This window comes from Alternaria postmessia, assembly GCF_024291825.1.
Source record: "Alternaria postmessia strain BMP 2775 chromosome Unknown scaffold_15, whole genome shotgun sequence".
NCBI lineage: Eukaryota > Fungi > Ascomycota > Dothideomycetes > Pleosporales > Pleosporaceae > Alternaria > Alternaria postmessia.
The window spans coordinates 379,559-395,924 of NW_026260088.1; the positions used below are offsets into that span (position 1 = coordinate 379,559).

The following is a 16,366-nucleotide window of genomic DNA, read 5'->3' on the forward strand; positions in this document are numbered from 1 at the left end:
AATTGAAGAGTGTGTGTCTGTGCACTTTCCGCACCAGCACCAGTCCCAGCCATCTCCACATGTTCGCTGCAAGATGCACCACACGTCATCTCTCCTTTATCTCCATACATTTCATCCACCCATCCGTGCGAGTCAATCTTCCGAAATGCAGTTGCTGCATGCGTACAATGCTGTCCGATTACGGATCGGACCTCCGTTTTGATGTTGATAATGTCGTAGATCAGTTACGTTCCCGCAACAAGCTCCCCTGTCTTCCAACCAAGTGCCAGATGCATCTGCGACACCGCGACCTGCTCTGAAAGAGAGGAGTCGATCTCCTGCTGCGCCCCCGCCATGGAATGAGAGATTCCATGTGAACATGCTTTAGTAAATACAGCTCGTCTTAGCAGCGAGATGCGTTTACACGGCCGCCGTCGTCTGCTGCTGCCGCTGCCCAACCAGCTCTCCAATTGCTCAACGCGAACATCGCTGCAAATTCGTCATCGTGTTCGAAACCGCCAATGCAAGCGCTTCAAGTTTTCAATAGAATACTCAAGCGGCACAAGACTTTTCTGAACCCTTGTCATCGTCGTCAGAACCATATGGCACAAGGTTGGGGGAGCACCATGGCAAGACGGTCCATGAAATGCCTGTGAACTTCTTCGACTGGCTGATCAAGAGTGGTCATCCAGATAGGCCGGTAGGTTAGAAGGATGTGTTAAAGGCTTGGTGGGATGAGACGGAGGCGATGGTGTTGTCGCAGTCGCAAGCTATGCCATCGAAGACGCCAAAGTCGTCGCAACCGCAACTGCAAGCTGCGCAGTATCGTAAGCGTCCCTACAGAAACTGTATGTGAGTCTTATGCTAACTCGGTAACCCAGATATAGACCCGTACTCTCCTCATTCGTCCTTCCAAACTTCGCCGTCGCCAGCGCTTCTTCCGCGGTCTCAATACATACATCCGCCGCAACCCACCGCAACCCAGTACTTGCCTAAGGCACCTCTATGCGTACTTCCTTCCAGGAATCATAAGGGAAGGACACTGCGCGAGATGCCAGAGACTCATTTTGCGTTTCTCTGTGTGATGGAGATGTGGCGACTAATATGCCCTTGTCTTGAGAATGCGCACCGGCTGATGGATCAAGGCTTCATCATCTTCATTTGGGCTAAGCCCGAGTAGAGGGCTTCCACAACCTGTGTTCAGTTAAGTCTCCGTGCTGAGTCAGTTATTCCAGGGAACACTACCAGGTCCACATTTGTATGAGTTGTATTCAGACCTCTCTGCTCAGTCCATTTACGAGGATCCTACACCGAGTAGTCCGCAACCTACTGCCTTCTAGCCTCCAGCTTCGCGTGAAATATACCGTTTTTGCTTCGTTAGTCGTATCTGGAACATTATCGTCGAAGTCCATCCTGATTACATGGTCTTACCACAACAACAGGACATCATCGATGATGAAGTAGCACTTGCCGCCAGTGTCGCAGACTGTGGACGACACAGCCTACCCATTGCGACTTAACTCAAGGGACGTGCTATCAAAGCAGCTATGCATAAATCTACGTTTGGTAAACACGAAAGGAAGGTTGTGATGGAAGTACTGGAAGATCATCCCTGTTGGCTTCAGACAACGAAATTATGTCGTGAACATATGGCTGCACGAGCTGCGACTGACCAGGATCGTCGGGAACACAAGCACGAGTACCGCTGTGACTTTCCGTGTTGTTCTTGATATTGGGCGACGAAAGCTAGGCGCTCGCGTAAAGTTCAGCCGCAAACACGGGGGGAGGGGGCTGAAGCGACCAGCTCAGCCTTGTTGCCTGGCACCACAGATTAAAACCTCGGCGCCCCCAAAGTTCTGTTCGATAATTTGCGCTTCCACTTTTCGTACTTGGTACTAGACCTGTATCATGGCTTCTTCCATTAAATTCGCACGCTTCAAGAACGCTACTTTAGAGCTCTTCGAGGCGCCCATCGAATCCACAGATTACATCGCTTTCTCTCATGTCTGGGGTAACTGGGCCTGGCGTTCGACTGATGGTATACCGTACGAGATCAAAGCATCGGAAGAGAAAGCTCATTTCATCGCAAATGACCTACCGGCTTTGGTTGGAGACGGCGCCTTTTGGATGGATACGTTAACTGTCAATCAGCGAAATCCAGCTGAAGTCTCCGAAATCGTGGACAAGATCCCTACGATCTTCAGAATGGCTAAGAAAACTATTGCAGTCAGAGAATGTGACGGGCTGTACGACTGCTGCATTGCTGCTGTTAACGGTTTCGAGAGTGTGACCGAGTTCGTCAAAAAGTTCCATGCTCACGATGATGAGCACTTTGACTACATCTGCGCAGAGTCTTATCTACAAAGACTGTGGACGCTGCAAGAGTGCCTACTCTCCCATACCATAGAATTTGTAGTTGGAACAAACAGTATGTCACGGTTTTTGGCTTCCAAGGTTGATATTCGTGATTGACTAGTACTCAGATCAGCCAAAGACGCCGGCAGTGCGGGCTCAGACTACAGACGACGTCAGCGTATACCGACATCGGGCGGAACGAACGATTCTCGCGGATGCTCTCTGGGTCCTAGCTTATTCGTTCTCCGGCTCTCAGGGCATTCCAGCCATGAATGATTTCTTCAAGGCGTACGTTCATGGCGGCACCGTCATCAACCCTCGTGGCGCACAGCGAACTCAGGAAGAAGACATCCACACCGGTTCTTTTCTAAAGGTCAATCGGGCATCTCATAGATCCGCCACCATGCCCCGTGACTACATCTTCGCGACAATGCCTTCATTTCCGTGGTACACGTACCCGAGCAAAGAGGCTCTAACAATGTCCTTTGGGGATATCTATTTGGATCTTTACCAGCAAGCTGCACGCTCAGGGCATGCTTTTACGTGCAGGTTCACACGTTCAATGATCGACGCTACATGTACAGATCCCGTTATTGGCTGGCTACCAAGTCAACATCTTCCCAGTCCCACGACGCTTGGTGACTTCCTGAAACTTGTCGGACAACGCGTACCGGAAAATTCGAACGCCTCTTCACAGCATGTGCATGTCACATCGGTTGTGCACATTGAGGAATTTGAGTGCGACGATTCCCCAGACTTCGTTATTGCTTTGCTGGAGGCCTCTCTCAAAAACTTCCAAGAACAATGGGAAGAGTCTCATCGGGGCGGTGAGCTTTCCAAATATGGAAGCTATCCAAGCGTCCACTGGACCCTTGACCACCTAGACGCTATACGTTGTGGATGGTTACCTACTGACCCAGAGCATGCAATTCGAGTGTCTGAGTACAACGATCAAACTCTGATTAGGATCGGTCCTGGCCTAGAATACGAGGAAGACGATCTTGTACCAGGCCTTCGCAGTCTCGACGAGACTGAGCAAGAGGCACGTACTGATGAGACCGACAATGTTGCCTCATTGTTTGTGCAAGCGAGGAAGATATTAGACAACATGTGGTGCGCACACGATCCGCACCACATCGACGCTGCGCAGAAGGGTGATTGGGCCAGTTTCAAGCGACAGATGCAAGGTTTGTGGTCAAAGCCTTTACTACGAACTGTGTTTCTTCTTGCTGCCATGGTCAATTGTCGCGTTCCGTTATCAGCCGCAGCATGGGTCAACAAGCTCTTTGTCCCTGTGTACATTCATCACGGTAAATTCCTTCTTTCAGCCGGGCTCCTAGCAAAACACGCACGTCAGCCGAAGCGCCAGAGGCAACAACCTGGTTCCCTGTTATGTGTTGGTCAACATCTCCCTTCTTCAGACCAGAAAGCTTTTGGTAAAAATCTCTATCTGGTAGATGCCAAGTCCAAGGTTCCCGTTGGCTTGGTCCCGGATCTTATTCCGGACGACCGTACGGATGAGAGATTTGCGAAAGTTTCATGCATCATGTATAGTGGATTTTGCAAGTACATGGGGAACAACCAAGTGGCATTTGCGGCTTACCCGCTCAGCAGTATAGAGACCTCTGAAACGTGATTTCTCATTCCCCACTGTGTGGAATAGCAACAGCCAGTGATTATGAGCTGTTAGCGACATGCATCCTTCCAGCAAGGTTACACGGCTCTACTGTTACATTGGTTTCACACTATGACAATATCAGTGATATCAAAGGTTATGCATCTACTCTCCTTGCATCAATGAGGAATAGAAGCATCAGTCTCCCCTTGCGAAATTCTCAATGAAATGATTTCCTGCAAAACGTTGCACTCGCTTATGCAAGACATATTGGCACGCACGTCCAGTCACTTCCCGTAGAGGCTGGAGAAGGATGAATAGAGCTAGATCTCGCTGCATTCATTCCCACAGCACTACATACCATGTATAATAGAATATCCGTACTGGGCTGGAGAGCCCTCAAAGTTCCGGTATCTAGCCACAATCTCATTCTTGTCCTGGGAGGACGTGCAGAAGCGGCTCGAGCTTTGCTTCCAGGATCTCAATAACGGGCTATTTCCACCAGAAGACGAGCAAGATGATGAAGACGCAGATTGCAAGCAGTCCAAATTAGACTCTGGCATCGCCGTCTTCGAGGCACTCTTCCGAGGATCTGATCATTTCGCAGACAAGGACGCTACGACGCAATACATGTCAACGAGCTCGCAGCCACCTTCACGGGGTGATATTCGAGACTCACTCCTTTCTCTGGCCCGTCAGAAGTATAACGACGTATCGAACGTCAATCCTCCATACATGCTCAAACGGCAAATGAACTTTGGTCGCACATTATGCGCTTCACCAACGGTCATCCAGCTGGCCGTACTACAAACGCTTACGATGCCTGGCCCTTTGTTGAACTTGTATCGGTCGGCGGTCCGTTTGCTGTTCTCGAGAGGAATATCATCCTAGCCGATACTCCAGGTCTGGACGATATCAACCTCCTTGCTGAGAGCAGTGTACTGAGTCATCTACCGCGATACACAATCGTGATCATCGCTCGTAAAATTGACTGCATCTTGTCTACTCGTAGCCTTCAAAAGATGATCAGGGCAAGGTGTGGCTGTCCTGTGGCCGTAGTGGCTACGTGTTCGGAGGTCGAAGATCCTTCTAGCGTCGACAAGAACGAGCTTGAGCAAACTGAAGAAGTCCGACGGCTTAATGCGCAACTTAAACAGTGTGAAAGCGAACTCCTGTGCTATGCAGCGACCTCTGGGCACAGACCGTTAATACAGCTAAAGAAACGTCTCGTTCAATCTCTCAAGGCACAATCTTTGTTGACTAACGTAACCAACAAAACTCGAATAAGATCTTGTCACGGACGATCTCACCTAAAGATGTGTTCTGCGTCTCCACACACGATCATCAGCGCAACGTCAGTGGATACGCGTTTGATGGCTTCGCCTCGTTCCCACTCACTCCGGAACGGTCACAAATATTTGCACTGGAGAAATATATTGTTTCGCTCTGTGCGCCGATTCGGACTAAGGAACTTGTTCGACATGTAGCGTTCACGTTACGAAATCTCATACACAACGTAGAAACGAGGTATGATGAGCGTATCACTGCAGTCGAAACAACAATTGAGGGTGGAATTGGTGCACTACGCGATTCATGTCTTGCCAACATTCATCGTTGCATCGACAAAATATTCGAGGATCGTATCGCGGGACAGCTACTAGGGACACCAGAAACTGTCTTGCCTGCGTGCGTTGACGTGGCGAGAAAGTTGTGTCGCGAATCGCTCAGCGGGTTTCATCACAATAGGCACAGAACTTACATGCGAAATGAGGGAAACTACAAGTTGCCCAGATCTAACGTCCGCTCTTGGAATACACAGATGCTCGCGCCGATAAAGAAGGGTCTTGAACCGATCTTCGACGCTACGATTAACAAATTGCAAAACGGTATCGACCAGGTGGAACGAGAAATTTCATCAGCAATGAAGCTTCTAGAACTCAACCTTCGTGCTCAATGCCCGGAACCGATCACTGTTGAGCTAGACACATCCATCCGACGGATCACCCATAAGCCTATCGCACTTCGGGATATGGAGAATGTTTTTACCAACGGCATTACAGCTTTTATGCAAGAACAGAACGACCGCTGCTGTACGGACATATTCGAAAGGTCATACTTTCGGAATGACATGAGCAAAGTCTACGATAAGAGTTACCGGACCAGACCAACACCAGGACAGACAGTGAAGCTCGCACAAATGGAAATGTTTGAGCAGCTACTTTGCGACGCGAACACCAATCCTTTCAACGCTGTCTACACACGTTTGGGAGAAGCTATTGTTTCGGAAAAGCAACGTGTCAAAGATCTCTTGGAAGAGCATGTTGGTGCCTTGTTCCGGAGTATCGAGGAGGAGTTCGAGCGGTCACGAGAAGTCCGTGTGGCCCTGACTAACGAGGAGGCTCAAATCATGGATGATCTGCTAAACAGTACAGTGACGGCAGCAAAGGTGCGAGGGATTCTTGAGGAGAAATTGAAGGAGTGCGGGGTGGACGTGGAAGCCATCAAAGCAGAATTGACTGAACGTCAATCATTGTAGACACGAGTTCACTGTCGCTTCGCAAAGCGGAACCTCAGCAAGTTGCTTTTGTGATGGAGGTTGCGAACCGGGGTTGTGACGGAGGTTGGGATGGCGACAGCAGGCATCCTCCTATTCCGGGCCGACTGGGCAGATCGCGCTAGCTGTTGGCGCCAACATCCCCCTCCAGTTTCAGTCCTGACCTCCATCTTTCCTACATGACACATGCGTGCACGTCTACACGCACTCGAATCGCATGTGGAGACCACGAATCGTACCTGGACATGATAAAGTTCCGGCTCTTTGATCCGCTGTCAGGGTCAAAGGCTCAACTACCGCCTGCCACCAATCGACCACCGACCAAAACATGAGGCTGTCACTTTAGCGCCGTGACCCACAGCCACTCCTTTTGCCATACACGCCATTTTTAGGGTCTGTGTCAACTGCCAGGCCCTGAAAGTTTTACAAGACGCATGGGGCACGTAGCTTTGGCTAGCAGGCCTCTACGATGTTGAGTTTGAACATCCTGGAAAGACGTGACGAAAGCTCGTTGGGTCAACTTGCTGACAGCCGTAAGAATAGAGTTGGCGGCCCGGTGGGTGTATGCGTTCTCGTCGTATTATCTCTCCCGTCTCCTGTAGCTCGCTCCTGGTTACCAGTGGTGCGCTGGCACAGTGCCATGTTCAGGGTAGCGCCGGTCATTTCTACCACCCTGGTTCAAGAAGTCCAGCCTCGAGTCGCCCAGCTCCAAGACGCAACCAATGTATTATCTGCTCTCCATCTATCTAATGTTCCTTCGATTCACGTGTCCTTACTCCCTCTTCATGTTATGTGTTTACATCATCGTTGAGCTTCGTTTCCCACTTGCGTAGTCATGTCAGCTGGCACTCTTCTCTCTCTTGTCTAGTCTTATGTCCTACAATATCAACATGAATTACGTCTGTTCAACTGTGTAGATGTTGATAAGGCTACACTGTGCGGTGGTATTCGTACCACGAACGTTCTGAGATTAGAAAGCCCGGCTATTCTGCACTCTACGCAGATATTAGCAACTGTGATGCCACCGAGCTAGGGGTTGGAAAACCTCTTCAACGATTTAGCAGTGTGTTACTCCAAGATACTATTACCACTACTAGATGCTCATATGAATCTCGATATCGCTTCTCGACGCTTGGTATGATGAGTGACGAGAATAACGTTTCGGGTGATTTGGTGCAAGTTTTGGATTGTGCACCTCGAAGCTTGACTCCAAGCTATGCTATGCATGATATTCCACGCAAATCCAAGGTGCGAAAGACTGTTTCTATTAAAAAAAAACCTCATGTCTGCTTCGCTTGACCATCAGATTTCTTTCTTGCACTTGCGCCTGGAGACTAGATTCCCAAACCGCACTCTCTAGACATGATCAACTTCGACTTACTTTTCCTTGCTTGAACTCTACTACTCTCGTATACCACTACGCTTGTAGACTACGTTTATTCTCAACTCCATTGCTTTACGCAACCACGCATCATGAGTCTTATACCTGTACTGTTACTCGTACTATCATCACTCGTACTCGCCCAGTATAACACCTCCAGGCTCATGGATACAAACACAGCTGCGACATCGGAACCCGGAAATGTTGGTAGTGATCCGGACTGGGCGAATGCCATCACTAGGGGGAAAAGTCCCATGTGTCGTCTTGATGCTGCCAACGAAGTCGCGGGCAGGTTGTAGCAAGATGCTCAAAATCCACCTTCCGCACTGGCTCTATAGCCTAATCACACGCTGGGAACGGATCTCAAGCTATGAAGTTGGTATCCTAGCGACTGGGATCAAATCGAGAACTGTAACTTCGGTGACGACGACAGCGACGGGTTAGCACTACTAGGTAAGCTAATAAAAATTACCCAAGAGCTTAGCAATGTAGTAGACAGGGTGATCTGTACGTCAAGGCGGATCCAGATGAATTTTCGAGCATCGCAGACAGTGTTGATCGACTACAGGGAATCCTCGCGGCGGAACGCTTGCTTTCTTGCTTGCACAACACAAGGCTGAACTCGGCATAAAACACATAACAGCGGTGACGATCTTTCGCGATAACAACGACGATCCCGATAATAACGATACGTATGTGTACATGTTGTACAAGATCGAAGACATATAAGAGATAGATATCTCAGTACAAGCCTGTCGTATCGGCGACGTTGTGCTACCTCGAGAGCAAGCCGAGCTCAAAAACATTATCCACACTCGTAAAATCGTCATCGGAGATAGACACTTTTCCATGAGGAGCACGTGACAGTCGGATGCGATATGGGTGGATGCCGACTGAGGGTTGTGCAGAAGGAATCGAGATCGTAGACGACAGTCCCTTACATGCAGGTGTTGAAATTGTAGGAGAGCGCGTCGGACAGCGCAATGTTGCTAGTCTTAGTATGTGCGATAGATATCACGTCCCCGTGTGGAGGAAATAAAACCCACCTAAAACCAAGTCTGCTAGGGCAGTGTCCTTTTTTGTGACGTACACGACCTCCATGTTGCAAAGACATTTACCGACCTCACACATTTAGGATTCGTGTGACCAGAGCCATCGCATGCAAAAAAGCAAGCAATGACGCCAATGCCCCACCCGTGCACTAAGCATTCTCGCTAAGCAAGGCCCCGCGGCATCCCGTTCCATGACATCACAGCCACCCTTCTTGCAGTTCATTTCCAATCACCTCTCAACTTTCCCATCCTCGTCTTTTCGCCGGACCCAGCCGGTACGCTGATTAATACTGCATTTGTACGACGACGTTTGGTCATTTGCTAGGCTACGGCTGCGCGTGGAAGTGATAAGCTTCAGCGAAGCAATGATGGCGTATGATTGACACTAGGGCCTCGACAGTTGGCGGGTGCGTGTTTCCCTTGTGGGCCGGACAAGGTTGGAGACGGGGTTAAGATTTAATTTGATCTGTGATGGGGAGGATGGGATGCGCGCCATATCAGTTGACGTAGGGTGGTTGGCAAGCGGACCCTTAAGTATGCAACTGCCGTGAAACCTCAGCTGGAGGCTCGATACTTCCGCGCGGTGACTAGTTTCCTTCGGAGAAGAACCCAACGGCCCTTTTTGTTGACCGTTTCTTAACGCGTCTACTATCCCAACCTTCCGCGCCCGCCCTTGTCGTTCTTCATTCTATCTGTCCCACCACGCGCACTTCGTTGAACAACTCCACCTCACATCTCATCACTAGCATTCATATCCAGTCAAGATGGCGGTAATATGGGGTCTCGACTTGAAGGAAATGCAATGGGGCAAGTTCAAGTCCGGGTACATGTTTGGGAATACAATGTACCACAACCGCCGCACAAAGTTCATCATCTACCAACTCGCGATGATTCTCTGCGTTGTCAGTGAGAGTTTAGGAACGGCAGCGCTATCTGGTATGATACATCCTTTTGCATACTCCTACTCCTGGTGGCTGCAAACGATATGTGCCACCATTCCACGTCAGGGATAGTAGCTAACATTAGGCCAGATTATGTAGACCAGCAGAAGTTCGTCTCAAAACTTGACGGTAACGTCACGGTTCACAACAATGACTTTGTCGGTATTGCCTCGTACAACATCTTCGTTGGCATCTTCGTTGCCACCATCTTCGGTGCTGCCTTCTTCTTCGATCTTTTCTGGCCCGAGCGACAGGAGTCGAAGGGCGTCAAGACCGCCTGGAAAGTTTGCTCTGTCTTTGCTTGCATGGCCGCGCTCGCCGACGCCCTGGCGTATACATATATCGTGGCCAGCAGGAGTGCGTACATAACTGGTACGGATCCTGCGACTGGTGGTTCATTGTTGTCGCAGTTCAAAAAGGCCGGAGAAACTCCGCTTGCGTACAACAAGAACGGGCGCGCGATTGCTAGTGTCGTATTCTTGTGGCCTGGCATGATCTTCACATTCGTCAGGTACGACATCTCCTATTCAATCTTACCGCTCTTGCTGACCTACGATCCTAGTACATATCTTCTGTGGCACTCATTAGCCCACATCGACGCTCACGGCCCGATGTCAACACACGCCCGCAACGAGAAGGCGGCTACAGACGGCGCTAGTGTCGCGTCTACAAGTCTCGACGGCACAGCGCCAGTCACACAACCCGCGCCGACACATACCAAGCCCGCCGTTAGTACCGTATAGAATAGGTTCTTAGGGGGCAAACCACGTCCTGCTCCTGTTGTTAGAGAAACTGAGTTGCAGGGCGAGAATTTCGAGATGCAGAGTTTCCAGGAAGGAGTGGAGACTTTGGGTGAAAGCAATATTGAAACGGTGCCGGCCGATGAAAGCGATACCCATCCAGCTTTTCGGATGGGGAGTCCTTTCGGGTTTCGGACGTCACCACCTGAGTAGACCATACAAGGATGGACGTCGATTCGAGTCAGTGGACTCTTTGTACGATACACGACGAGTTTGTTGGGACAGATATGGTTTATGGAGTATACCCCCACATCTGATGCGGCGTTCTTACGGACAAGTGGGATCTTGAGTATTGATACCCCAGTAGCTTGTTTAGTTACATGAAAATGAACCATAATATCTGACTCAATCACTGCATTAGTATTCGTGGTAGTCTAACATTTATTTCCGGTCATCTTCTTGTATATGCAACAATTTCCAGCTATCCACTTGGGTTCTGATCAGAACAAACGACAAGAAATCCCCAAGCCGAGCAGATCGTAATTCCCGTTTGAACTCATGACTGTACAGCACCGTCTCGCCGCGCTCGCCCAAGCTCATCTCATGCGTCCTGCTAATATTTCGTCCCAAATCCAGATCTACCATGCTATCTTTCCTCCTGATACCGCGTCGCGTATATTTTCCTTTTGTACCCTCATCCAGCATCTCCGTATCTTCGGGCAATACGTCATCTTGAGGTACGTCGTCGATATGAAACAGAAGTTGCACTTCCGCATTATGATCAGGTTCGGTCTTGAGATCACGGAAGATGGTGATGGAAGAGACATGTTTCAATCCAAGTTCTTCCTTGTGCTGAATAAGGAAGAAGGCTACGGTTGAACCGATGGGCGAGCCCAGAAGTACTAACGCCTCTTCACTCGGCATATTCAATTGTAATCCCGGCCAAGTTGGAACGCCTTCAGTATATCCATGATTTAAAAGGATTTTGATAATGATTGGCACTGTATCCTCATTCGTGACATCTTGGCCGAACCAATATTTGAGGTTTTTAGGAGTTGGGCTGCGTAACCAATATGCAGCTAGGATATCGGATGCTATACTTAGCTTGGGGAGCTCTTCTTTCTTGACGTCCCAGTCTAGATTCTCTTTTGCTGCGGCTTTGGGACCGAGAAAATCTTGGCCGAATATCACTGGAAAGAGATAAATTAGCATCTTTTCTACCAGACACCAACGGAATTCTGACACTAATGCAGGTAAAGTGTATCATATAGGAGGAGAATAGGAGACTCACCACCTTGTTCCGGATTTAAAGTAAATCGGAACCAAGCACCAGTATTCTGGAGTCAAAACGCGTCAGCAATGAATCCCTTGCACTAGTGAATTCGCTTCCCCCTTTTACTCACCGGGTATGTTTTCCCGTCGACTTCGTAATTTTGCTCATCGATGGGAACTTCTTCCCCATCCTCGTACTTCAGTTGATCATCGTTATGCTCGATGGAGATACCGATGTTTTTACCGCCGTCTTTCATGGGAGTGGTACTTAGACCCAAAGCTGTGAGTGCGACTTCGATCATGTTCTTAACATCGGGAATTTTGTCGCCGAAGTTGGCGCTTACATCCTGGTTGTATTCGCCTTCGAACCAACCCCAAGTTGCCAGTTCATCTGTCGAGAAATGAGTGTTAGCATATGGTTATACTCGATGCATAGAGTTAGGAACATGCCTTCTAAAGTTCCTTTCCAGGGACTGCTTGCTGAGGGAGGCACTCTTTTGAACGGGTCTGGCCATTGAACTCCAGCCACAGAATCAGACATGTCCATAAGGCAATAGAACATGTTTCCTTTACCCTTGAATCTCTGCCATGAACTGTCGTCGAGGGTATTACTTGTGTCCCAGTCTATTCCTGCAATCTGGACTGACTGCTGGTCACTGGTTGAAGAGTGATTGGCGAGATGTAACGCACTATCTTGGCGATACAGGAGACCTGGCTCGGAGGGAAAGGAGGAGGAGGTGCCAAAGGGTTTTTCGACAGGTTTGGCGTAGACCATTGTTACGCAGACCGCCAGGGTTATGGAAGAAGTAATGATAGTCATGGCTAAGTGGACTTGGAAATTTGAGTTGATTGGGTGCAAGTTCATCCAGACTTTGGTTGGAGAGCGAGATGTACCAAGGGAGAGAAGTCAGAAGTGAGTGGATTAACCACCTCGTCATCATGGCGAAATACCTGAATAAGTGGGTCGGCGATAGATGATAAAACGACCGAATGAAGTGGCAAACGTATATTCACCTAAATTGTAGAGAAAGTGATTCAGTTTAGTGACGGTGTAAGGGAATAGATCCGGCCTATGCCCCTTGGCTACAACACCTTGTCAGATTCTGGCGAAGAATGGTACAAAATATACGCTTACCACCGTTTGTGAATCGCTACTTACTGTGATAACTTACCATGCCTCCAGAACTCGTGCTTCATGATATTAAGGAATAATGTGGATGAGGCGCGAGACGGAAACATTGTACCAACGTATTCTAACTCGCTCAAGCCCACGGCTTACCACCATCGTCGGACCCCTTCTAACAACACTCACCATCTGCAACCTCCTTACATTATAACTTAAATCCACTCTATCATTCACCATGCTATGGCTCCTCTTAACTCGCCCTACCTTACTCGTCCCCCTGCCTATCTCCACATCATTGTCGGCGTCCACCATCTCGTAGTCCTCAGGCAGCGAATCGTGATCCGCAACATTTTCGATACCTAAGACTGATGTTATGTCCGTCTGAAGCATACGGCTCTCTTTGTAATCGTGGCAAATGGTAATCTTGGAGATGTGCTTGTCGCCGAATTCAGCTTTGTGTTGGAGGAGAAGGAAAGCGAAACCTGAGCCAATGGAAGTGCCTCAACAATCGAAAGGAAAACCCCCAACAATGCTCCATACCAAGCATTGAGAGGCTTTCATCGAACGAGCAAGAACGAATTAGCCTCGTTCTCCGTACCTCTTGCTCTCCCCATTACTTCAATTATGCTTTCCTACCGACTCGAAAGCGTCCCGCGGCATACTCATTGCACCGAGACATATGAATGAACGCATAGTATATGAAAGATAAGAGAGCAGACCTGAGCAAGTCAAGAGGAGAAACAGAAAAATACAGACGTACGAAAACTCCCGAAAATCGCGATGCGTCAAATGAGGGAACAACCGAACACACCGTCAAAGACTTCGATAAAACGTCTATTAGGGTCTTCTCATCAGCTGCGCGACTCACAATAAAATCCCCTTTACATCCTCGAAGTGAACGATCATTGCATACCTCATGACGCACAAAATCACGGATAATGCTTTCACACTTACAAACAACACGAGGCTAAGTGACACTCGTTGCCTAAAGTACACAGAGGATAGTGGTCAGATCAGGTCACTTCGCCGGCAATATCTATTTGCGATCCTGGTTATCGGGATGCTGGTCGCACAAACGCAAGGTCTGGCTGTTATCCGAAAAACGAGAGGTACGTTACTCAGCGCGATTGTGTAGCAGCCCGTCGCAGGAAAACACATTTGACCATGTTGTATGTACCGGGGTTTGTGTGCTGACTGCACTGCTAGTCCGAGAAACGGATGTTGCGTACGAGAGACGGCCCGTCTGCCTAGTCGTATACTTTGTATGGGTGGCCAGTCGGAACTCCAAGGAATGTTTCTTATCAGCGCAACAGCTGGCGTGAGTGTGCTGGTGTCATCGCAACATGCCCGAAAAGCTACGTGCAGTCATGGTGACCACTCCATGTCATCACAAGACTACAATCTGACCAGTAATCTGGTCTGGCTAGGTGGTGGTGTGAGAAATACTAAGTATTGGTAACGCAAGGAAAAGGCCGTATTTGGTTTATCCCCATGTTCGAGTCGAGAACCGACGTCTTGGTACACTACTGCACACATGGGAGGCGTACGAATGCAGTAGCTCTGCCGTAAATCTACAAGCTGCAACCAGTACTTTCATGGCTGACAAGGCGGGGCAACAAGGAAAGTTGCCGACGCCGTGACTGAGGATTAAGCTACGAGCTGCAGTATCGCATGCAGCCGCGGAACGATTGGAGCGCCACTTCCATCCGAGTGCCAAAGGGAGTGAGATCTGAAACTAGAGTTTGGCGTTACTTGAAGGCTGCAGGCGGCGCATTATCCTGGCGTTAAGGGCTGTCGACGGCGCATTATTTTTGGGTGTCGGAGGAATAAGAAAGCGTATCGATAGTGGCTGCAGTCTTCCGGAAGTGTATGCTTGCATCGTGCAGGTGGAGCGGAATCGTTTGTCTGAGAAGAGCTGATGTCACAGTACTCTTTTAGCGGAACTCTGTTTTTCCAAACAGCAGTCGACACAAACCTGCGGAAGGTTTCTCCTTTGTACAGCATGCCTTGAGCCTACCTATTTAGTGCTGACTGCACACGCGGAAACGTGGGCGCAGAGCAAAAGAACTGGTGTTCGGCGAGCCTGCAGTCAGCCTCGGATGCTAGCATATTCAAGGACAGCAAGATGACGCACAAGGCCTGTCGTAGCGAGCTTCAAGAAGTACGCACAACAGCACCGGAGGAGCGGAACGAGATGCGAAAGGGTACATAATTCCGGATCGACGGCGGAAATTTCTTTGGTGCGACGACTCATTGAGTCGCGACAAAAGTCGTGGGGCTGGCACGCGAATTGCTCAAGGAACACGATCGGGGAGAGATGGCGGCCTCGGACTGTGTAGCCCAAATCGTAGCGATTTGGGCGCCAGCGCGAAGGAGATCATCAGGGACTGCGTGATGGGCTGCGCGGGTGTGAAGTCATCCTTGCTGATCGTTTTCCAGTTGGCGTCCGGGGAGCTCGAGGTCAGGTCCGAGATGAAGCAGGTTTGCGTGAGAGTGACCTCGCAATAACGCAGAGCAACGTGTTGCCTGCTTGGGGATTCAAACGTAGTTCCAACGTTACACTGTAAGGACCGAATAAAGCTTCGGTGAAACGCTATGAAATGCGATGCTCGCAAGCTGGATTCCCCTTTGTAGAAGACTCCACCGGCTAATGGATCCGGGTGCCCCAGCCAGTACCTGTCAACACGACAGCTAGTGCGACGGTGCTCATGGAACTCTCCTTTGCAGCAGCGCAAAGTTCGTGCAGCGCACAGTTGGCCTGATGGTCGGCTTCAATCCGCTGGTACATCGGCGAGCGGCTTGCGGGCACTCTTCCAGTAGTCAGGCGTAGCTCCACAGCACAGTAGAAATTCCACGTGTGGGCAGGGTTGTCTTTGTACGCGATGATCCTTTTCGAGGTCATAACCCTTGCTTCGCTTCTCATCGCTGGGACACTGGCACGCAGATTACAGTAGCGCGCTCAAAGAGGAAGTGCCAAAAGCCGTTCCTGGACCCACTTTCCCAGCTCCCCGCAAGCTCTAGCTCACGATCACAATTTCGACAAAGTTTTCTGTGGAGAAATCCGTCAAACAGCTGTCAAATTGCAAGGCGGTCGTGATTGACAGCGATGCTGCTGGTAAAAAGTCGGTGGCTGATACCAACGTCATGAGGAAGATAACCTGAAGGAGTTCAGACCCTGTAAGATGTGACGACGCTTCAATGGCAATCTCGATGGTTGAGTGTGTGATTGATAATGGCTAGCGATAAAGTTGGAGGAGCATGGACTGAAGATCGCGAACGCTGTTTGAGTCCTCAACGCTCCTGCACTGATGGACTTGTCGACGGCGTCTGTAGCAGCCCAAAGAAAACGAC

The 16,366-nt window shown here is 49.5% G+C and overlaps 3 protein-coding genes across 3 annotated transcripts; 2 read left to right on the forward strand and 1 right to left on the reverse strand.

Annotated features, from left to right (window-relative positions):
• Nucleotides 1–1,887: 1,887 nt before the first annotated feature.
• J4E82_003558 (uncharacterized protein) lies at nt 1,888–6,485 on the forward strand (the record flags this gene model as incomplete). The annotated part of the gene is made up of 4 exons (XM_051729843.1): nt 1,888–2,407; nt 2,463–3,845; nt 4,323–4,660; nt 5,238–6,485. The coding sequence occupies 4 exons, from the start codon at nt 1,888–1,890 to the stop codon at nt 6,483–6,485; spliced, it is 3,489 nt and encodes a 1,162-aa protein (XP_051590517.1).
• A 3,215-nt stretch (nt 6,486–9,700) lies between these two features.
• Nucleotides 9,701–10,620, forward strand: J4E82_003559 (uncharacterized protein; the record flags this gene model as incomplete). The annotated part of the gene is made up of 3 exons (XM_051729844.1): nt 9,701–9,872; nt 9,968–10,388; nt 10,440–10,620. 3 exons carry the CDS (start codon nt 9,701–9,703, stop codon nt 10,618–10,620), a joined length of 774 nt encoding a protein of 257 aa, XP_051590518.1.
• A 438-nt stretch (nt 10,621–11,058) lies between these two features.
• J4E82_003560 (uncharacterized protein) lies at nt 11,059–13,174 on the reverse strand (the record flags this gene model as incomplete). The annotated part of the gene is made up of 6 exons (XM_051729845.1): nt 11,059–11,807; nt 11,909–11,954; nt 12,021–12,280; nt 12,340–12,759; nt 13,062–13,080; nt 13,169–13,174. 6 exons carry the CDS (start codon nt 13,172–13,174, stop codon nt 11,059–11,061), a joined length of 1,500 nt encoding a protein of 499 aa, XP_051590519.1.
• Between the last annotated feature and the right edge of the window lie 3,192 nt (nt 13,175–16,366).